General features: G+C 33.6%; 2 protein-coding genes across 3 annotated transcripts; one reads left to right on the top strand and one right to left on the bottom strand.

The window, feature by feature from the left end:
• The first annotated feature begins 595 nt into the window (after window positions 1–595).
• Window positions 596–4,561, top strand: LOC21400817. 2 transcript variants are annotated; one of them, XM_024162831.1, is made up of 3 exons: window positions 596–738; window positions 2,830–4,083; window positions 4,211–4,561. In XM_024162831.1, the coding sequence occupies exons 2-3, from the start codon at window positions 2,890–2,892 to the stop codon at window positions 4,292–4,294; spliced, it is 1,278 nt and encodes a 425-aa protein (XP_024018599.1). In that variant the 5' UTR covers window positions 596–738; window positions 2,830–2,889; the 3' UTR covers window positions 4,295–4,561. The 2 variants fall into 2 exon arrangements, with proteins under 2 accessions (XP_024018599.1, XP_010092145.2); XM_010093843.2 differs by having other exon boundaries at window positions 4,202–4,561.
• Window positions 4,562–12,177: 7,616 nt separating this feature from the next.
• On the bottom strand, window positions 12,178–16,684 carry LOC21400816 (polyadenylate-binding protein RBP45C). Its single transcript, XM_024162823.1, has 7 exons — window positions 16,182–16,684; window positions 15,074–15,548; window positions 13,768–13,823; window positions 13,561–13,691; window positions 13,365–13,461; window positions 13,109–13,276; window positions 12,178–12,715 (listed from the first exon to the last, which is right to left on the bottom strand). Exons 1-7 carry the CDS (start codon window positions 16,473–16,475, stop codon window positions 12,713–12,715), a joined length of 1,224 nt encoding a protein of 407 aa, XP_024018591.1. The 5' UTR covers window positions 16,476–16,684; the 3' UTR covers window positions 12,178–12,712.
• Window positions 16,685–23,922: the final 7,238 nt, after the last annotated feature.

Raw genomic sequence — 23,922 nt, 5'->3', positions numbered from 1 at the left:
ATATAAAACGACAACAATCTGAAAACACAATTAAAAACGACATCAACCTAGAAACAACAAATGTTTTTATGAAACGACATGAATCTAAAACGTAAAAGACGGCAGCAAATTACTTAAACCTAGAAAACGACAGAAACGTGAAAGTTAATAATCACATGAACGACATTAACTCGAGAAACGACAACATCTTCAGAAACAAATTTACCAAAACACCCTCACACACTGACACCTCACCGCGAAGCAAATGCCAGATGTCGTGTCATGCAACAACCAACTAGGACTGACATAGTTACGTGTCAAAAGGATTTTCTCTCACAAGGCGTTAACACTAATTCGTAAGACAAGCCAATCAGCTCACGCCACTTGTTTTCCTTGGTTCGGTTTTACGGACAAACCGGAAATTAATTCCTACATGGCGTGTTTTCATTAGTCCACGTTTAAATCTTCACTACTTTCCCGTCAGTTTATCACTCTTCACCTCACAGTAAACACTTTCCCATCTCGCCATTTCCGCCTCCGAGAAACAAAACCTAATATACAGATTATTATTATTTATTATAGATTATCATTTATCATTATTATTATCAAATTCCAACCAAGTATTTGGCAACTAAGAAAATCAGTTTCCCAGGCTTTGACGTTGTATTTTTTTCGTTTTGTTTAATTGCTCTGTTTCTTTTCTTTTTTTTTTTTTTCGCTTTATTTGTTTTGGAACGTCAAAGCCGAACAGTTCTGAAGGTACGGCCTCTGAATCTGAGTCTCTCAAATCCCTAGTGTTTTTTTTTTTTTTTTTAACGATTATATTCGATTAGATCTTCCTTTTTGGTTCCAATTGGCAGTAATCTGATGAGATTTGATGTATTGACGATGAAAAGGAATAAAAAAGTTGCAATCTTTTAGGTTTATTTTTTCTTTTGCTGTGATTTTTTTTTAGAGAGAGAAAGCTGGAAATCGTAGTTTGGTTCGAATGATTATTTGATTATAATACTTGATTTATGATTTAAATATTTTTTTTTTGTCGAAGGTCTTCACTTTTTTGGCGGCAAAGAAGCTGGACGTTAGGGTTTTTGAGTTCTGTTCGTTCTTATATATAATAAATTTAAGGTTTTTTTTTTCCATTTTGTAGTAAATAGCTTATTATTATTATTTTAAAGAAATGTGATATTACTGATTTCTATACTTTGTGCTAGGGTAGTACACTACGGTAGTGCACAAGTCTGAACATTTAAAATTTTCAAAAATGCTAAAATACTAAACGTTCCGACTCGGAATGCATAGGGGTACTGATAAATTTCATTTATAGAAGAAATTTTAATGATTCTAATGTGATTTGACCGTCTGAAACCTCTATTTACCGATAAAGTATAGGCCGGTTTGGTTCATAGTTTTGAACAAAAAAATTTGAACAAAAATTTTAATTTTAAGAAAGAAAATACTATAACAAAAAGGTTTGAACAGTAGTTCGAACTTATGAAACAAATGAGTCATATATGTTGTATATTTCATAAGGAATTTCAAGTTTTTATATTGTTTTATATTTTAATACCAGATTTTGATTTATTTATCGCTTTGGTCTTTTTTTTTTTTCTTTTGTTGGATGCCTGGAAAGTTGCTTATTGGCTTATAGTTTTACATTTCAGTAACATGACTTGCCTCTTCAGTGGTTTAAAGATGCTAAGACAAATATTCATGTTATTACTTCTATATGCCTACATACCAAAAGGGTTTGTGTTTCATACCCTATCACAGAATTCTCTTAAGTTACATGTGAAATTTCATGTTTGTTTCACGTTCTAATACCTGGGTCTGATTTATTTATTGCTTTGGTCTTTTTTATTTTCTTTTGTTTAGGGTTTGAATGCCCGGAAATTTGCTTATTGAATTATAGCTTTACCTTCAAGTAACATGCCTTGTCTCTTTAGTGGTTCAAAGATGCTAAGCCATTTATTCATGTTACTTCAATTTGTTTAAAATTTTCTATTTCCAAAATTGACTTGATTAAACTGGTTTTTCAAATCTGTGGGGTCTTTTGATGTTATAGTAAATTGGCAACTTTTTATTTTATTTTCTTTTCCTTTTCTATGATTGGTCAGCTTAAGCCATAGGAGGTAATCTTTTTCCATGGTTATAAGGCTTCCCAACTTTAATAAAGGCGGGGTTTGATCCCAAGTCCGTGGACTCTATCCCGAGTCCATCCCGAATGTCTTTACAACTTGACTAAATTAAACCTTCTATTGCAGTCATAGTTTAAATTATTAATTTCTAAAGGTGTTGATGTACTTCGACATTTGGCTCAGTATAAAATTTGTTCTCTGTCTTTCTCTCTAGTTTTCCTTCCAATTCTCAATGATGCTCAGGTGAGAGGGGGTTTTTTTTTTTTTTTTTTCCTCCCCTCGTTGATTTTACGACAAGAAAAGAGGAAAAGTATGTTTGTTTTTTGTGTAAGTTTACCCTATTTAGTTTAGGAATTAGCAGGCTCTGCCACAAATCTCAAATATGTATCTGGTCCTCATTTTCTATTTTATGTTTTTATGATACTCTAGACTACTTAAGTATTTGTTCATTTCCTAGTTTAGATTGAGAAACAAATGTCCTCTTTCCCCCTGTAATGCTGATTTCTAAATATTGCTTCATATGATACGAATATTTAAGCTGTTTGTGTCTTTCTCATTGCTTTTTGAACTCCAACTTCACTGAACTTTGCTTGAAAGGTATCCAGTAGGGGCTTTTTGCACGCTGTAGAGAAACGCTTACACTGAGTGCTTCCAAAGGATTACTTTTTGAATTCTTGTTGGATATTAGTTAATTAGAATTCCTCTCTTGCCACAGGTAGGGAAGACCATAAAAATCTTGTGGAGAAAGTGACAAAGTTGACAAAGAATATTGAAGATGAACCAATCCACTCAAGGGAACAACCCTGATGCTTCATCAAACATCCCGGAAAAGCGCAAACGTGGCCGTCCGCGCAAGTACCCCAAGATAAATATTGAAGATAATGCGCGTATTCCAAAGATTCAAAGAATAGAAAATGTTGGTGGTCCACCAGGATTTGGAGGGGTGAATGGAAACCAGCCCGGTCCGGCGGCTGTAAGTGTTGATGCCACTAATTCCATGGTGGGTAAGACTGTCTCTGGCGTAATTGAGGCAGTGTTTGATGCTGGATATTTGCTCTGTGTTAGGGTTGCCAACTCTGATATCACTTTAAGGGGTGTTGTCTTCAGGCCTGGACGATTCATACCCGTTTCACCGGAGAATGATGTGGCCCCAAATCTGCAAATGATCAGAAGAACTGAAATTCCGCTGCCACCTGAACACCACAATCCTCGTCCCAGAGAAAGGAAGGAGCAACAAGCATATTCTCATAGAGACGGGGCTCATTCATTCAGTGAATCACCAGTAGCCAATCAGGTGCCTAGAGTTGCATCCTACCAGGCTAATAATGTGGCGCCCAAAGGAAAACTGGTTCCTTCAGTGGCGGTCCAGACGGCTCATCCCAATCCAGTAGTTCCGAGAGGTAATTTGGTGCCTGTTGTGCTTGAACCTGCTAAGGTATCAAATGGGTTGCCACATGCCAGTGAACCAATTCCTCTTGCAACCCAAGCTCCTCCTCATGTGGCTGCCTCAAAGGTCAAACAGGTTCAGGAAACTGCTAACCCGTCAAACGGACTGAACCCGAATACTCAAGTACCAACATTTGGAAGCGAAGCAGTTCTTTCTCAGCTTCAGGCCAACCACCAGGTGGTATCTGAAATCACACAAAACGAAAACGGTCCTTGCAATCAGCCCTCAACAGAGACGCTGCTTGCTGCGGAAGCCAAATCAATGAAATTGCCTGACATGCCTATTGAAAAACTGGTAACTGAGGTGGTGAAAAGAGTTGATGTCCCCTCGGAGTTGGCCGAAACTCAATTTGAGCTGGGCGGTAAGACATCAGTGAAGGACAAAAAGGGAACTAACAATGCAGATCAGGCACTCGCCATTGAGCCCCTGCAAGCTGTGCAGTTTGATGAAAATAACAGCCCCGCTTCTGCTCCCAAATCCATTGAAAATGACAAAACTAGCAAAATGTCTCAGCTGTTGGAGGTAAAATAAGGCTTCTTTTGTATCACTGTAACCATAAATATATTCGTATATACTTGCAAGGTTTTTGAAGGGAAAAAAAAAAAAAAGAAACTGACTGATGCCCAACATCGTAAACAAGGTTCTGCAGGGAAACATGGCAGAGCCAGCCAAGGATTCAACACAGAAGTTGGATGAAACAGTGAGCATGGTAACTGATCAGGAAGATAAATAAATCAGTAATCTAGAGATCTAGTCTCTGACTTTCATGAATTCCATCTTAAAGTACCAAACATTAAGACTTGGACCATTTGTTGTAGAAGAATTGTGATTTAAATTATACAGTGCGGTGGAGAATCTTTGTAGTTTTGCAATCTCTAATGTGGAAAGATTGCCGAGGATCCACTTGCAGGGAAAAGGAGCAAGTCTGTAGTTTCATTCTCAATTGGAACTTTGTTTCTTTTTGGATGCTAATGAGGCAGAGTTATCTCTTTTATTATTATATATATTGTTGTTGTAATTATTATTATTAACTTTGTGATCATTGTCGAAAGTTATATTAAAGTTTGAATTTCAGGCTTATAAGTAATTTGTTAGTATGCACCAGGCCAGGCTCATTGTGTTCCTTTTTTTAGAACGACGAGTGTGTATGCACCTCTGATGCAGGCCATGTTGCGAAACAAATGATGTGGGGCAATAGGAAACAATTAAAAGTCAAATTTCATTATTAGAAGATTTAATGTTGATTTATTATGCAACTTAATTTAATATGCAAGTCGATTAGCGGAATAAAATAAAGGTCGAGTTCTTACACATAAAGTAGTGTGTTGACTCTTAGGGCCTGTTTGATATTGTTTTCAAAATGATTTTATTTTTAGTACAAAAGTAAAAATGAGATTGTTTTGAAAATTATTTTAAGATTCTAAAATTACGTTTAGTTGGTCTTTTAAGAGATTGTTTTGAGTATAGTAAAAAAATAAAATTGTGTTTGGTTATATTTATGAAATTTTATTTTGAGTACATGTAATTAATAATGTTAAATTAATATATGAAGTAAGTAATAATTGATAATCACTTAACAAATAAAAATTAATATATTAACAATACAATAATAATGGATATATTATAATTAATGAGTACAATATATATTATAATTAATGAGTATATTGGTAATTAAACTATATATATAATGAATTAGTATGTTAAATAATTAAAAAATATTAATTAATAATTAAGTATAAGTAATTACTATGTTAGTAACGTAACATACTCATATTTATTAGTTTATAAGTAATTAATAAGTGTATTAAGAAAAAATAATTAGTATATAAATAATATATTAATATTCTATTTACTAATTAAATAATTAACTTTTAGTTACATAATTAAATAATTAGTTAATTAGTTACTAACATTTATTTAATAATCTATTATTTGACATATTGCATGATTAATTTATTGATAATTGTTCTTTAAATAATGATGAATTGCTAATTATCAATTATTCATTATTATTAAGTAGTATATGACAATTATTGTATAATTTAATATTGATTATTAATTGAGTAATTAATATTTCTTTATTTATCAACTATTTACTAATTAATAGATTATATTTAATAAATATGATTGATATATTAATTATTAGTTATTTATTTAATAACCTATTATATAATCAATTTTTGGCAATTAATCTTTAACTAAATAATTAATTAATATTTATTATTTATCATTTTTATTAATCAAATGACAAATTTAATAATAATAATTTAACATTAATTAATAATTAAGTAATTACAATCTAATTATTTGTTATAGTCATATCTATTTATTAATTAACAATTAATATATTATGTAATTAGTAATTAATAATTAAATAATTTAATGTAACATTGTTGGTAAGTACTAGAAAATGAAAACGAAAAAGAGAAAAATAACTTTTAATCATTTTCTAACTTCCTTCACGAAAACTATTTTTATTGTTTTTTCTTTTCGTTTTCATTTTCAAAACATTTGTTAAACAAACGCGGTTTATAGACCGTTTTTATTTTCGTGCCTCAAAATACGTGCGAAAACGTTTTCAAAAACAACTAAAAAACAGTTCCAAACGCACCCTTAATTTTTCGATTCTCTTAAGTATTCTTTTATTGCATGGCAGAACTAAAGTTAGCTCAGTTGGTCCATTTATATTGGTAGGAACCCCAACCTTTCTCCTGTTGGTTTTGAAAATGAAAAATTTGTTCATCTTTATATCATATGCTTTCCGGCCATCAATTTCAACATTCGCTCCATTGATTGAATCCCATCTTCCACCTCAGTCCATCCTCCACATAACTCACATCAAACTTAGCCCAAAATTACTTTCTTCCTTCTCTTCATTTTCATTCTTACTATTACACTATGTTTAAGAATATCTTTTCTAAGAGAACAAATACAAACGAAACTGACGCCTTGACCACCACACTCGCACAGTAAGGGACGTTATATGGAAGAGTCCAAATTTTTTGGATTGTACATAACATTACTTTCACACTGAAATGGTGCAACTTTCACTTGAAACAGTAAATTCATCTCCAACTCATTACACCATTTTTAACACTAAAAAAAAAAAAAAAAAAAAAAAAAAAAAAAAAAAAAAAAACCCATGTATAATTTCCCTTTTGCAAATTTAAAAAAGCAAAAGAAGAAAATTTTAAAAAAATAATAAAAGAGGACACCAAATTCGGTGTTGAGTGAACGGGTGGAAACGAATATTTGTGTTTCCACTGTTCACCTCATACCATTCACACCAAAATGGTGTGTTGGAAATGGATTAATTATAAAAGTTTCTCTTACCTCCTCAATTTTAAAACGTAGCATCGGAATATATTTAGTTAACAAAAATTATCCTTCTGTTAGTTTGAATAACGGAAGTTACACATGTCACGCATCAAGGTGGAGTAATTGATGTATTAAATGTGAAATTACTAATTTACCACCCATTCTTAATTTACATATAATATTATAAAAAAAAAGTAAATTTCTCACTCTATTTTATAGAAATAAAGCAAAGAAAAAAGAAAACTTATTTTCAAGCTACATTTTTTATGTAGCTTATCTCCTGATATTGAAGTCGAGTAATCCAATCCGGTTAGTGCCGTAGGCCTAGTCGCTGGAGTTGGATCCATTAACATTACATATGATGGGCAAGTTCTTGTTGCACGCGTAAACAAAGGCCATTGAAGACCCTTTGGCCGCCAACAACCAAGGCGACGAAGCACGAGCCCATGCCTTTGTAAAGCGCAGAGCCATCAGCGGAGTAGACGGCGTTGAGCTCGCTGCAAAAGCCGACAAGATCAAGCTTCAGCTCGACGATCAAGTTGTGGAGGAGCATTGAATTGAAGCCGGCGGGTCCCTCACTCCATGACCCGCCGTCCCAGGTGACGCCCCAAAGTGCTGCTTGACGATGCCAAGTGGGCTCACAGCGTTGAGGAGTGGGAGTAAGCAAGCGATTTCGGTGGTTAGGGAGGGTGGTAGGAGGTTGAGGCATCAGGATGTGGAGCGTTTGGGATTTGGGAAGAAGACCATGTTGGGAATCGTGCATGAGATGTAATAAAAGATATTATTATATTAAATATTTTATGAATATCATTCAAATTGTGCGATTATTTATGTAACTTTAAATATTGTATATAATAGTTATATACAAGAGGATAATATTTAAGGATAATAACCGAAATGTATTCGTAATGAATTTAATTAAAGTTTCAGAATCTTTAATCAAAATATTATTAATACACGTCATTCCCATTAAGAATGAAACGATGTTATCCGCACTGTTAATATTGATGGATATTGGATGAGTGTATTATACATAATGTGATTATGTGGAACTGGAACAACAACACGATTTGAATTTCTGATAATTCGTTAAGTATAGAAACTTGAATTGAGTCTACCGATGGTCATATATAGAACAATTTTAATTTTGAGGTATTAGCAAACTACTATTTATAGATTTGTGTTTTTTGACTTACTCAGTACGGATTTTGAGACTGCTAAATCCTATTCCTTGTATCTTGGAGACACAGTGAAGTGGGTAGTCGGGAATGCTAATATACGAGATGGAATCAATTCCTTCTTGTATAAAGAAGTAGATAAATAATTCTCTTGAGGATTTATTCGGTACTTAGATTAGTAGGGGCTCTAATGCATGAATTAATTTTATGAATCGCTATCCATTAGAGAATCAATGGTACTCAAGGATAAAGATGTAATTAGAGAGGTTAACGGATTTTACCTAACTCTAATTATGAATTATTTATGGAGAATCGATCTATATGTAGTGATTATATCAAATGGACACTTCAAGTTCTTAAAAGTAAATTATGTCTATAATTTCAAAAGTGCAATTTCAAGTTTTTAGTGGAGTAACTATTGAAATTAATCGAATTAATTAATTAATTAAAAGGATTTAATTAATTATTAATTTTATTGGAGCTCAAAATTATAGATCCATGAGTCCCCGCGTCATCCTTATAATATTTGCAAGACAAGGTGAATTATTGGGAATTAATATCAATCAAAATAAATAATGTGATTATTTAATTTAGTTAATTTTGGAACACACTATGGTGAGACCACAGGAGGCCACACACCCAGCATAGGGAGGTGAGGGGGGTGTGTAGCACAAGGAGAATCCCACTGGAATTTAGTTGCTTTCTCTCCAAGGAATCTGGTTTACTTGTTTGCAAGTTTTCTAATTAAATTCAAAAAGGCATTAAAGTTTGAATTTATTTAAATTTGAATTTGAGTCAAAATTTAAATCTAGATAAAAGGGGAAATTTATCTCCTTTTCCTGCCTGATATTTGCACCAACCACAGAGAGATATCCCCGTGGTGTAGCCGGCCATAGTAGAAAAGAAGGGGATAGAATTTTGTTTCCAAAATTAAATAGGAAACTATATTTTTAAATGAGATTTAAAATAAAGTGGTAACCAATTATCTATTACTTTGCCTTTAAGAAAAAGCGAAAGGGTCATTCTAGTATTCTATAAATAGGAGACATCAGAAAATTGGAGAACATAATTTTTTCTCCCTTCCTCTATGAGATAAGCGTGTAACATAACTGCTATAGGTGTGTAACCTTCTGTTTGACAGCATGTAACATTCTAGTGATAGTTGTGTAACCTGAGAGAAAAAGAGAAGAAAAGCTCAGTTCCACCTCATACATGTGTTGATATTGGTAGAAGAGAATATTAGTGACTGATTAATCCTATAATTCTAAATTAGAGCCCACACTCTAAGTCTTGCAGGTATCAAGGACTGGAAGAGAAAGATTCGGGTTTTTCTAGAAAGCTTGGAACGAGGATTGTTTGTGGTCAAAGAACTCAAGTTATCGACCTAATCGTTCGCTAGGTAAATAAATTAATTAGATTAATTTATTCGTGTATAAATTAATATATTTTATAGAGTATTGTAAACGTTTTATAAAAATTTTTGTTATACATGATCTGTAAATACACGCTTCTGCATCTGAAATCGTTTCGAAAACTAACAAATCACACCTTATTTTATTGTTCATGTACTTCATAATTTTGCATGAATGATACTTGTAACTTCTGTTGTTAGTTACAAAATAATATTTTTTATAAACATATAAATCGGAAGATGTGATGTTTATGTTCTAAAATTTGAAAGGCAACGTGTTACACGGTTATTGTTTTAGTTAGAATTTTTTTAACACTTGGTTGAAAAATTTCTATCGAGATTAATTCTCTCTTTTCCCCCCCAAAAGAACCATCCGGACCAAGAGAACCATCCAGACTAATATTTAAACGTGAGGGCATGATAGTTAAAGAAGTGTGCCTTTTGCTTTTGTATCTTTCTAGTGCCTTGTTTACTAGGGTTATTTTGAAAATAAGGAATAAAAAAGGTACAAATAGGAAGGACTTGTTGCATTCGTTTAGTCTAACATATTAATATTGGGTTCTTCCGATAATCCTTTCACTCTCATCTCCCATTTCACTCTTCCAAAACAATCTCTTAATTGGGAAGGTGACTAGATGAGAGAGGAAGAGAATAATTAATAGTGTGTTTGGTGGGAGGAAGAAAATAAAAGGGAGAGTCAATTCATTATTTATGTTAAAATTAATGTGCATTCGAAAGGAGATACACGGGCAATATGCCATGAATTTTAAAGTTAGATTGATGTTTATTAAGGATCCGTTTAGTTCGCTGATTTAAATTTTTAATTCGAATTAAGATGTGATTTTATGTGAGAACTTTTTATTATAACAAAAAAGTTAAATGTGTCTGTTTCTAAGAGCTTTTTACTATAATAAAATTCAAATTTTAAACTCAAATCGGTGAAATGAACGTGACTTAAGTCTTAAAACTATTACAAAATATACCATAATTTAAAATTTTTTACAATGACTAAAATACCCATACAGTAAAGTTGTAACTTGCCGGAACCGTAGCTTCGCAGAGCATAACAATCCGGCTGAACCAGATCCGCCATACTCCGCAGAGAACAGCCTCGACGATGGCAAAGCCCGAGGAAGGAAGACTCGTCTTGACGGTGGCGATCTGCAACTTCCGACGCGGCCTACAGAACAAGAAAAATGGAGCTAGCGTTCTCTTAACGGCGGCGTTCATGCCCAGTCCCACGATGCTGACCCATTTCCGTCGCCCTTCATGCCTGAACTCGTTCAGTTCTAGAGTGAGCTCGACTTTGGCGTTGCCGGTGGTGAAGAACCTCGGCATGGAGGGCGCTTGCTTCATGCTCGATGTGCCTCTGCCCCATTTGGGCTTTTTTGATGAAAAACAAAAGGCATATCTATGTTTGGTGGATTTTATGTATTTTTATGTGATTTTTCTTTTTACCAGATCTGTGTATTGTGTTTTTGTGATTTTTCTGACATTTTAGATGCTCCGGCGACGGGCGCAGTCATGATATTGCAGGTATTGGCGGTTATCAGCCAGTATTTTTAGTAAATATCGGTTGGTATCATGGCCGGATACTAATATTATGGTGGATACCGGTAGGTATTCTGACGACTGCTACCTCTAATAGGGCAATTATCCGCCGTATACTATCAAGTGGATACCAATTTTGTTGCCGGATACCGACAGGTATCTCAATCGGATACTAGTATCACAACTGGGACCTACTAATATCTTAATGGTATATTTAATATTACATATATAAATTGATGACTAGGGATGAGTATCGGAAAAAAGGGGGTCGGATATGCTTCCCCATCCCTGCCCCTGCTTTCACTTTTGCCTCCCATACTTGCTCCATACCCACCTTATTCGGGGACGGGAAATCTCCGTCAAGAAAGCTTCCTCTATACCTTACCCCTTAATTATAAGAAATAAAATATTACAATATTATTCACATTTAAATAAATTTATTAAATAAATATAAAATTCAACATAATATTAATATCCCATTAATATCCCATGAAAACAAACTAAGATTTCAAAAAAAAAAAAAAAAAAAAACCTTTAAAAGCAACTTTTCAAATCAAAATCATATGAAACCAAATACTAAAAACTTAATTCAAGGCTTAAATAATAAATTAAAGTCTTCAAAATAAAAGGCAAAGGCAATTGCGCGTAGCTTAGGATTTAGGTCAGCAAGTAACTATTTATAATAATAATTCAGAAACAATTAGGATTTTTTTTAAGAGGCTAACATAGTGAAATAATTTTAAAGTCTTTTAATTCCATTTGAAATTAAGCATAATATATATATATATATATATTTGTATGAAAAACAATTTTAAAATATTTGTATATATATCGGGGCGGGAGTTGGATAGGAGTGCTTCCCCGCACCCGCAGACAATATAAACCTCCATACCATCATTTAATAATCCTCATACCTGCTTTATTCGGGATGGGCACTAACACCCGCAAGTAAAAAACTCATCCTTATTTTGATGACATAGCTGTAGCATTTTTTTTATGTCAATCCAAACCTAAAAACAGTCTTGTAAAAAGCCCATTCGAATCCAAGCCCACCAACATCCTTGAAATTCATGCAATCCATCAAAATTAAAGTTTGAAAAAGACTGTTATCCTAAAAAATTAATATAAAATAGTCTTAAAAAAAAAACAATATGGTAGTTGAACAAATAATTGTTGAGCCATTCAACTCTCCTTTCCTCTCCTAGTATCAATATCCATCCTTCCACTACAAACGGAGCAGAAGTGTAATTCTTTAATTGGTAGGAGAATAGAATAGGTGGATTGTGTCCTTGAAAAGGTTCCCATAAGAACTCATAGCAAATAAAGCACTACTATTAGACAGCAGCAGCAATCCATACACGATCAGCATAATATAGCATATTCAAAATCATATGAAAAAAAAAACCCCCAAAAAGAAAACACCAATTAAAAGCGCAGTGTCTAGTACCTCACCACACTGTCTAGTACCTCACCACACGGTAAGAGAGGTCACATGCACATGTTTGCGGAGGAAAATGAGAGAGAGAGAGAGAGAGAGAGAGAGAGCTGAACTAAATAAGAATCTATCTCTAGAACAACTGAGCAGAAAAACCGCAGACCATCACGAGCCAGCCACAAAGTAAGGCTGCCTAACTAAGATGCTTCAGACATAATTCTCAAGCTTTTTACCACCCTTCGGAAACCACGACAGAAATCACTGCAAAGAAAGCAGTTCAACAATAAGTACTTCTGAACCCATAAAAGAAATAATGAAAGATCTACTTCTAACAACAAGTATACTTTTAATTCAGATGAAAGATCGAAATCTTGCAACAAGTTTACTTAGGTGAAAAATAATGAAAGACTGATTTCTACCAAACAGCAATAATAATTAACGATGAGAGAATTTAGCAGTAGGGTGGAAAGAATCCTATCATTATTGCACACTTCAGAATCATATCATACCAATAAAAAAATGCAAATGTAATAGAAATTGATGAGAACCTGGTGGTTCAGAATTTCATAGTTGCCGGTAGGATATTCTTTTGAACACTCCCAAACCCCGGAAAGAAAAGCTAATGAAATCGAGGAAAATAAGCAGAAGTTATACCTGCTGTGGCTGTTGGTAAGCCCCAGGTTGCTGATAATTTCCATATCCAGGGTAGCCTCCATAATACATGTTAGGGTCTTGGCTAGGAGGAGCATATGAGTACGCATCATATCCTTGTGGGTATCCGTAATAGCCACCACCATTCCACTGTGCTTGTTCTTGTTGATTCTGAACCACGCAACACACACATCTCTTAGTCTCATAATGCCAGAGGAAAGTCAGAGTAGAAAAAAGAGGCGTTTATGCAAGTAAATACCTGTTTGTTTGTAGGACTACGGCCCCACGAAAGTCGAATACTCTGTCCTCCCAACTGAGTTCCATTCAACGTTGATAATGCATGCTCCGCGTTAGCTCTAAAGTACCATAGTAGACACATAAACACATAAGATGAGTTATTGTGATCAAGAAGGCGGGTAATGCAAAAAGAAATATAATGAATAACCAATAGATACCTATTAACAAATTGAACAAAACCACAACGCTTGCCTACTGGTATTTTCACATGTACTAGCTCGCCAAATTGGCTAAACACTTGTCTTAACATGTCGTCATTAATATTAGAATCTAAACCTCCAACAAATATCTGCATTCAGAAATGTATGAAGTCACTAATATACAAACAGAAAGATACATTGTAAGCATCAGAAAAGACTACGTACTGTTGTATTATTTGGATCATTCTCGCCCTGATTTCCTTGAGTATTTGTGTAGGTAGCTGCAAATTATAAAATACATGAGAACTAGCTTATAGAGTAAAATCAGGCTACAAAAAACAAAATTTGGAGAGCTGCAACTTTGAAGTTTGAGCTTCCTCTATCATCTGTCCATTCAATCAGTTTGACATAGACCAATTTCCCATAACAACAACAAGCATCGGACAATGACAAAATAAAATACAGAACCACACATGGAAAAAGGAGAGAAGCAATCACCCTTGAAAGACTTACACAAACTGATTCTAGAAACCATACAGAGCAATACATGCACCAAGTCAATCAGTGCTACATAAAGAGCAAATTGAAGCAAATAAGAAGTCTAAACAAAACCAATGTAAATTGATCTTTCAAAATCTATTCTACAGCAGCCAATGAGATTTTGTATTGAATGGTTCATATAAATTTTATCAAATGTTGTAATTAAAATTTAAAGGTCCAAACACCAGAGAAAGAATATTGAGGAATGGAAACTCCACCAAAAGAAACCCAATCACAAACGAGTCACACTTTAGGGAGGAACATCTAATATGTCGAGAAAACTTAGGGAACTGATCCCTGATTAAGAAAAAACAGTCCTTCAGGACTAACATAAGTCACAAGGTAAAAGAAGACTTTATATACTTGGGGAAAATGAAACTAATTAAACTTGACCGGTAACTCCTCAAATAAAAGGACTAGAAAAGTAATTCTTGAAGGTAGCATAATAAATGCCACGAGTAAATTAAGTAAGAAGCTTAGGACATAAACAAAATAACTGACCTAAAATGAGGCCACGCATTTAAGTGGATTCATTTCATCTGAAATCAGTTCCAGGCCCCCCAAAATGAGAGCCTCTTGGTGTCCTGCTTTAAGACAACATGAGTTTTATATAAGTGTTCATTGTTTTAAGTTTTAAGAGAACTAAGTGCGCCCAAGTTTACAATGGTAAATAGTGGAAGGAAATGGGTCTAACTCCACCAATCTTCAGACGAAGTAAGAACTGAAAGGATGTAAGACTTCAAAATAACTTGCAATAATTTTAACTAAAAGGATATAAACTAGCAACCATATATCATACCCCCTCAAACATACTCATAAGGAATAAAAGAATATATAACATGGACTCAAAAAATATACCAGAAGTTAACAAAAACAAATCATCAAAATTCACCTCAACAAAGTTTAAGCAGCTATCACAAAAGGTGTTGGCAAAAAAACAAAAAATAAGAAATAAAAATAAATAAAAATAAAATCATAGCACAAACAATACCTTTCTGGTATTGCTGCCCACCAACAGGTTTCTTGTTAGCAGCTGGCCCAACTCGCATGGGCCTTGTTGAGCAGTACTGACCATTCATCTCATTCATAGCACGCAGTTGTTCACTTTCATCGCCAAACCTGACAAACCCATATCCTTTAGAGCGTCCAGTGGTCCTATCAGTAACAACTTTTGCACCCTTCACAGATGAGTATACTGCCCTAAATGTCTCTTGCAGGGTGAAATCAGTGACATCAGCAGACAAATCCCCAACAAAAATTGTATGCTCGGGACCGTCCTCTTGACGCCTCTCTCCAGCACCAAGAGTGGCCCAGTTAAGCCGGAAGTTCTGATCAGTGTTTGGCATTAACGCGCCATTATAAGTCTGCAAAGCCCTCTCAGCCGCAGCACGAGAAGCAAACTCAATAAAGCCATATCCTTCTGGCAAACCAGTTTGCTTATTGCGAATAACTTTAGCCGTAAGAGCCTGTTGACAATCAGACACAATCCCCAAAAAAGGATGAACATTTAAGTTTCAACCAGCCAAAAATCATAAACACTTTTATCACATACAAAACCAACTACTCAACTGGGGAAAAAAAGAAAAAGAAAAAGAAAAAAGAAAAAGAAAAAAGAAAAAAGAAAAAAGAAGAAAGAAGACACCTAGCAATATTGCAAAAACCTTTTACACCTAATAAGTATGATTTTGATCATCTAAAACACAAGAACTTTGCAAAGATATCGCCAGGATACTAACTCCTCCTCGCTTAACTAAAAATCAGTAAAATTGCAAAATCAAACAAAAAAAATCATAAAAGATAACATTGTATTTATAAGATAAACTTAAAAAGCAACACAATGTCATCCAAACAGAACTGCTTTCCGAAAATTTACTCAATAACCAATAAAATCAGTTCCTCCATTATTTTACCAACATCCTAACAGAATTCCTGTCGTGAAAATTTTCACCGCATCTAAATAAAATCACTTTCTCGAATATTTTCTCAACATCCAAGTAGAATCTTTAACAAATTCAATACTCAATTCATTATTTATCCAAACACCTCGAAAGAAAAAAAAAGTACTAAAACCCAAACAGTGCGGTTGTTCACAATTTTACCTCTCCGGTGTGAGCGAAGCAGCTGATGAGGTAGTTCTCCTCCATCCACTGCTGGAGGTCCCCGATCCAGAGCGATCGGATCTCGTCCGATCCGGAACCGGGCGCGGCGCCAGCGCCTCCGCCGCCGTAGGGCTGGGCCTGAGGCGGCGCGCCCTGCGGGGCCCACGCGGCGGGAGGAGGCGGGCCCTGCTGAGACGGAACCTGCTGCGGAGGCATCATCCACTGCTGCTGCGGGGGCGGCTGCTGGTACTGCGGCTGCTCCGACGACGGAATCATCCCTGGCTGCTGCATCATTCTCGATCCGAAAACCTTCGAAACTTAGCGAGAAACTGGGGAAAAGTAAGAAAAGGAAGAACTTTTCGGGAATAGGTTGATCGGAGATGGAAAATCGCGGCGGCGGCGGAGGATAAGATCGGAAAGGAGAGAGAAAGCAGAGAGAGAGCGAGAGATAGGGTTGAAAACTCCTAATCCCAGAAACGGTCTGAGAGAGGAGAGAGAAAGGAAAGGGGATATTTTTAGGGGAGTAGAAGAGGTTTATATAGCGGTTTGGTTGCGTTGTGAGGTTTGTTTTTGAGTGACACGTGGGGTTATTGCATAGGGCAGGTTCGATTGGGTGACGGAGTCGGTGACCACTAACTGGGTCTTGAGTCAGCTTTGTGGATTGGGCTGGGTTCTGCTTCTGTGTGGACAGTGGGCTTTATGTCTGGAGATTTGGGCTCGTAACAATGTCCCCTTAGATAGAACTATTGGGAGATTGCGGGAAATAGCCGAGAAGGCCACGGTTTAAGATAAGTTAATAAATAGGTAAATCTGATATAAACACAACTAGTTGAAAGTCCAAAAATACTAGTTAATAAATAGGTAAATCTGATATAAACACAACAAGTTGAAATTCTAAAAATACTCTCTTAGTAAATCTTAAATTTATCGTGTATATTCAGAATTTATGATTATAGTTTATACAATTTTTAAAAAAGTGATGCTGACTTGATATATCATGAATTCACTAAATATATCAAGGATTTATCATTAGAATTTATAACGTCTTTTTCAAGTGATTTTAACTTATTAAATCTTAAATTTACCATGTATATCCAGGATTTACCATTAGAGTTTGTACTGTTATTGAAAAAGTGATGCCAATTTGGTAAATCCTGAATTTATCATTAGAGTTTTTACTGTTTTTTTTCAAGTGATTTTGACACGGTAAATCTTGGTGAATCTTGGATTACTTGGACGATTAGTCTTGAAAAGTGATGCTAACTTAATAAATCCACGATTTATTATTAGAATTTGTACTGTTCTTTTTTAAGTGATTCTAACTTGGTAAATCCTGTATAAACTTAAATTTACCAAAGGAAATGGACAAATAACAAGAATAGGGTAAAATTAGAAAATAAAAATTGAAAACATGAACGGTATATTTGTTAGAAAAATGGCATTGAGTGCGCAGCGAAATTTTAAAATTTTAAATTAATGCCAAAGCCAACCAAGAATATAACGTAAATATCAAAGATATAAATCATACCTTTAGAGATTATGGAAACAGCATGTCTGACATATCAAAGCATTCTGAACAGCAATCAAAAGAGCCTCAACCAACTAGTTTTCTTTGCTATTCTCATTTTCATGATCGGAGTACGAGTGGGCACACGTCGTTCAATCTCCCCTTAGTATTCTTGAACTCCTTCTATCCACAAGAGAGCCAAAGGAAAAATTGATCTTGATATTTAATCAAATTTTCCTTTCAGGAACCCTTACTAATAACCCTAAAAAAGTCTCTCAAGACCTAATGAATAATGGGACTTACTAGGCTATTTATAGAGTTTAAGAAGTCATATTCCCGTAACAATTAGGTTTCTCAAAGTCAATCTCACGTACAGAGTCGATTTTGCTACGTCAACAGTTGCTACCGGTCGACCAGTTCTAGTGGTGTTGTAAACCAACCGGTTGACCGATGTGTGACATGAAACAACCCCTAAAATATACATAACAATCAACCGCCCCCTTGACAACGGTCGACTGCCCCATGTTCTGAATTTGCTTGTTTCTTAAGTTATTTAATACGGGAAACTTGCATAGAGGCTCAGTTTTAATTCAAGTAACTCAATATAGAAGTTACCTTATCAAAACAATCATATAATAATCTTCCCATTTTAAATTAAACCCAAAACAATAATTCAACCAATTTATCTAGAATTAATTTAACAATTAATTCACTCGATAAATTACTCATGAATTAAGCACCGATCTCACATTGACTTTTAACTTTTAGCTGAAATAACATAAGTTACCAATATGTTGAAAATACGTCGTATCGTATTAGAAAAGTATATGAGCTAGCAAAGGGACCCGATAGACATATATAGATCAAGCACCTATAATCATGACAGTACTTGTTAACCCACAAGTTCATCACATGATTATAAACTCTAGCGCTACTCCACTAAAAGTCTAGAGCTGCACTCTCGATCCATATGGTATATTAGCAAAGCTCAGAATAGCTCTTGTCCATGACTCATTTTATTAGTGTATCATCCCCATAAGATATCCATAATCGACTTGAGGTCAAGTTCTAGTTTTGTAACACTCATTTTTCTAAACTGACAAAATTCTTAGAAATAAACGTTAGGAATTAACTTGAATAATGTTATGGTGTTATATTTAGTTAATTCAAACATCATGTTGAGTTATTTTCTACAGGTGAATGCGACTAGGACTCGAGGTGCCGAGAACAAATTCATGCTATTTTATAGAAATTATATATAAGTTCATATATTATTTTTTTTTGTTTTGATGTACTTCATGTTATAATGCATGGAATTAACTGTCTTAGGAAAATTCTAAGTTTTCCTTGATTTTTCCTTTTAGACAAAAAAACTATTTTCATGACGTTAATTTTCAGCTTTATTTTGGACCTATAAAATTCAAAAATTATTCCTCTAGTTTATACAAAGTTGTAGAACCTTTTATAAGCTTTCCAATGCCTTTTTATTTGGACAAATTGGAAATTGAAGTAAGAAGATGTCACCAGTATACCATCTGGATACCAAAAAGTCTCCGTCCAGGTTACTGTGCGCGAACAAGAATATAAATTCTATAAATTGACCTAACTTTTTATATTTGTCTTCCACATGATTTTATCCCCCATTCTCCCAGTTGTTAAGGGGTCATTTAATCATAGAATTAATCCCCACTTAATGCCAAATTAATCCCTTTTAATTTTATATGATTTATGAGCCAATAAGTATTTTTGACTCTTGCTTTCTCCCTTCCTCTAACGACATTCTCTCTCTCTTCCACCATCCACAGGGTAAAAAAAACGTCACAAAGAGCCTCCAAGACCAACCATCAAACCTCCATTATTCTATCCATTTTGTAAACTTTTGATTCTTCCAACCCAAAATCAAGAGGATTCTCAAAGTATAGTTCTTTCTTATTGTTTAGTTTTAAATTCTATGAGAGTTTGGATGATTTTACTTTGGGTTTGATTATAATAGTTTGAGAGGATGATAGAGGATATTTATTGGTTGATGATTGAGGGAGGATATATGTGATTTAGGTGATGTTTAATGTCCATGGCTGCAGGTTTTATTTTGGATTGGAATGCATGACCCAGTTATTATTTTGGGTATTTTGGTATCTTCATAATTGGATAAATTCTAGAGAGGCATGCTAGGAATTATGTTATTTTCTTATATTGTTGTTTCTTCTATTTTATAAATTGTAATTTCATAGAAACATGAGTTAGGATGTTGTTTTTGGATTTGAGTTGCAAGATATGTGAATTTCAATGGTCATGTTAATGTTTCTAACATGCTTTGCCACAAGGATTTTTATAGAATTTGTGATTTGAATATTTTAGGAACATATCTTGGGGCTGGTAAAAGTATACATGTGGTTGGAGTTGATTTTATCTTTAATGAATTTATTTTGGTATTTTCAGAATTTACCAGTGCTGGAATTTTCTAACTTATGTGATTTGACTTTAAATCAGTGTTTGAGGGAAAAAGAACTCCATTTGTAGCAAATTAGATACCGTTGAAATTAAACTATGGATATCTATTTTCAATTGGCACCAGTCTTAGGTCATTTTGAGTTCTGTGTGATTTGTTATGAATTTTTAAAGGGGTAAAGGTCAGGCTGCTAATTTTTGTTAAGTTTTGTAATTTTGTATAATTGATGGGTTTTTTGTGTCTTGATATTAATGAATGATGAGAATAGTCTATTAGACATTGTTTTAACGTAATCAATGTGTTTGATGAGTTGTTAATTTTTTTAGTAACTTTATTTATGATTTATGACATGAACAGTTCTAAAGGTGAGCTCCCGAGGATCTCATTCGCCGCGTCATCATTGAGATATTTAAAAAGGTTAAGTAAAGCGTCCATGTAAGTACAATCTCACCTGCAACATGAATTGAATAATTGAAAAGTATATGATTTTGACGTTTATGATGATGTTATGACGCTTTTAATATTTCTCTTATGATGACGTTCTGAAGAAAAATGTATATATGTATTTTTATGTTTTTAAATGGTGTTGTACAGCCTTAATGGTGACCAGTGAGCGAATTTATTGTCACGGTTAGTATGAGATTTGCTATCTTATGCTTTTCGTGACTAGCGCTCTATGACGGTACAACGCGGGGCCCACTATATGATGGATTTTAAAGTTAAAACATGTTCAAAAATATATGTTCTCATGATGACGTTTATTGTTTAATGAATAAAAATGTTCATTTACGTTTGTGAGATTTAAGTGTCTTACTAAGCCTTTGTTTATTTAAGTTAATTCATGCTACAGACAAATTAAAGGGTAAGATGTAGCCATAGAGAATCTTAGAGCGGATGCGAGCTATATATGCGTGATGGGAAAACGGAAGAAACGGTCATGGAATGAAATTGTTTAATTTAAATAAAGTTTTAATTTTAATTTTTATTATTTTGGAACTTTGGCTTATGGTGGTTTTTATTTGAAGAATACTTTAGACTTTTTAAGTTTATTTCACGGTATGGATTTTAATAATTATGTTGAACCTAAACGTTATTTTTCTTTGAGGAAGTTTAAAGTTTTTATTTAGTAATAAAAAAAATCTAGGATTTCTCTAAGTCATTCATTTTGTCATGCAAATTAAAGTATTTCAAGTTTATTTATTTTCCGCATTCTTTAAGATGTAAATGTTTGAAAGTTAAGACAACTGTGACGGTCTGTGAGGGGTCGTTATATTTTTACCTTCCCAATTTTATTTATCTTATATTCCATTATCACTCCACCGGAAAATTCACTATTCATACTAATACAAATAGTAAACTATTAGATAACACAAAGTAGTCTAATGGCCAAGCGCTCGTATTTTTCAAATCATTGACTCTTTATAGGAGCTATAGATTCCATATCTATGAATAATAAATCTACGCACACAAAAATCATACTCTCAGCGTACTAGTAAGCGTACATTTAAATAATGGTAGGATGTCTCCCTTTGGTAGATCAAAGAATACAAGTCAAGCATACGGGTTCATTATTCATCTTAGGATTAAGATGAACACATATAATTCGTCAAAAGTGAATTATTTTATTGAACAGAATTATTGATTAAAACAATTCAACTCTTGTCTGATTCAATATAGATTCTAATACTAGGAACTATATCAATGTTTCTACCCAGAGTCCCACTTCTGATGACCACGACAAATCGTCTCCGTTAGGAAGTAGATAACATAACAATCTTAACATGAATAAAGCACCCGATTTTATTCCCTCGATTGTGGATCATATTCTTTAGACTATCATCTTTAGATTCATGTCTTCTGCATGTTCTTCTCATTACATGCACGATATAAAGTCTTAGAACGACAGTCTCATACTTTTAGTTTGTTTATCATACATTCAACTGATATGAACGTAAAGAGGAACATATAAATATATATGAAATAAATTAATCTTTATTAATAGTCAAAATATCTCAAGTGCATTGTTACATTTATTCCTAAGGGCATAAATGCTAACAATATTGGACATTTACTTCAATAAGTTTTAATGTTTTTTGAGTTAATTTCAAATTAACCTCTAAAAAATAATTGAAGAAAAAATCACAAATATCACTCAAAATAATAAAAAAATATATTATTTATGTCAACCTACTTAAAAATAAACAATTGTTATTTAATTAATAAAGAGAAAAATAAGTGACTGTAATGACACTCAATTATTTAAAATGACATAAATAATAAGTCTGCACAAAATCATAACAAATCATATAATTTTCTCAAATAATAATAGCCTCATTTTACTCTCTATATAATAATATAAATGTAAATGACCAAAGTGTCCCTACAAATGTAATTAACCAACTTCATATAATCATGGTGTCCAAACTACCTAAATTCAAATAAATTTTCAACGAAGGATTAAAAACTATTATTCAATGCCTTAAACAAATTGAGATCCAATTTCATTCTTGAAGATTTTTTTTAAATGGGATTTTGGTTGATTTGGTGTCTTTGGTCACTATCTTTTTTTTTTTTCAAAGAACAACAAAAAAAAATATCTTTTTTCAATATGATAATTACAAAAAATGATGAAAAAAATGCTCAAAATAAAAAAAAAATAATTGAATTGTCGACAGTCGAAAAGGGTGGGTGTGGGGGCTCGTAACTCACGAAGGTTGAGGACAAGACCCCTTCACATAGATGGCGACTCAAAGCCACTTAGATAGAATCCAAACTACTAGCAGGATTGAATTTAACGTGATTGCTGTCACAACCTCTTTTTATGACAACATTGGAAATGTATCTCAATGGGTTAGCGACCAAAGTTGGATTGCAAATAAGGGGTCGCGATGGGGTGGCCACTCAAGGTGGATTACCATCTGAAGGTGGTGGTCAATATCAATATGTTGGGAATAGTGTCCTAGAAGCATGAGATATAATATAATATTTATTATTTAATTAATAAAAGAGTTTATTAATCATTTTATGTGCATATATTTATGAATATTTTATGAATATCAAATGAAAATTTTGTGATTATTTATGTAACCTTAAACATTGTATATAAGTGTTATATACAAGAGTATAATGTTTAAGGATAATAATAAAAAACGTTGTTCATAATGAATTTAATTAAAGTTCAGAATCTTTAATTAAAACATTATTAATACATGTCATTCCCATTTAGAATGGAACGGTGCTATCCGCACTGTTAATATGGTGAGATATTGAATGAGTGTATTTCGCATAATGAGATTGTGTGGAACAGGGACATAGACACAATATGAATTTCTAATAATTTTCGTTAAGCATAGAAATTCTAATTGAGTCTACCGATGGTCATATATAGAATGATCTTAATCCTGAGTTCTTAACAAACTCCTATTTATGGATTTGTGTCTTTTGATTTACTCGGTACATATTCTGAGTCCCTGAATCATATTCCTTGTATTTTGGAGACATGATGAAATAGGTAGCCGGGAATGTTATTATACGAGATGGAATCCATTCCTTCATGAGAAAGAAGTAGATAAATAATTATCTTGAGTGTTGATTCAGTACTTGGATTAGTAAAAACGCTATAGTTCATAAATATGTTTTATGAATCACTATCCATTAGAGAATCAATGGTACTCAAGGATGAAGATATAATTAGAGAGGTTAACGGATTCTACCTGACTCTAATTATTAATTATTTATGGAGGATTGATTTATATGCAATGACTATATCAAATGGACACTTCACA

Source organism: Morus notabilis, unplaced genomic scaffold, assembly GCF_000414095.1.
Source record: "Morus notabilis unplaced genomic scaffold, ASM41409v2 Scaffold946, whole genome shotgun sequence".
Taxonomy (NCBI): Eukaryota; Viridiplantae; Streptophyta; class Magnoliopsida; order Rosales; family Moraceae; genus Morus; species Morus notabilis.
This window is presented reverse-complemented; position numbering and strand designations above follow the sequence as displayed.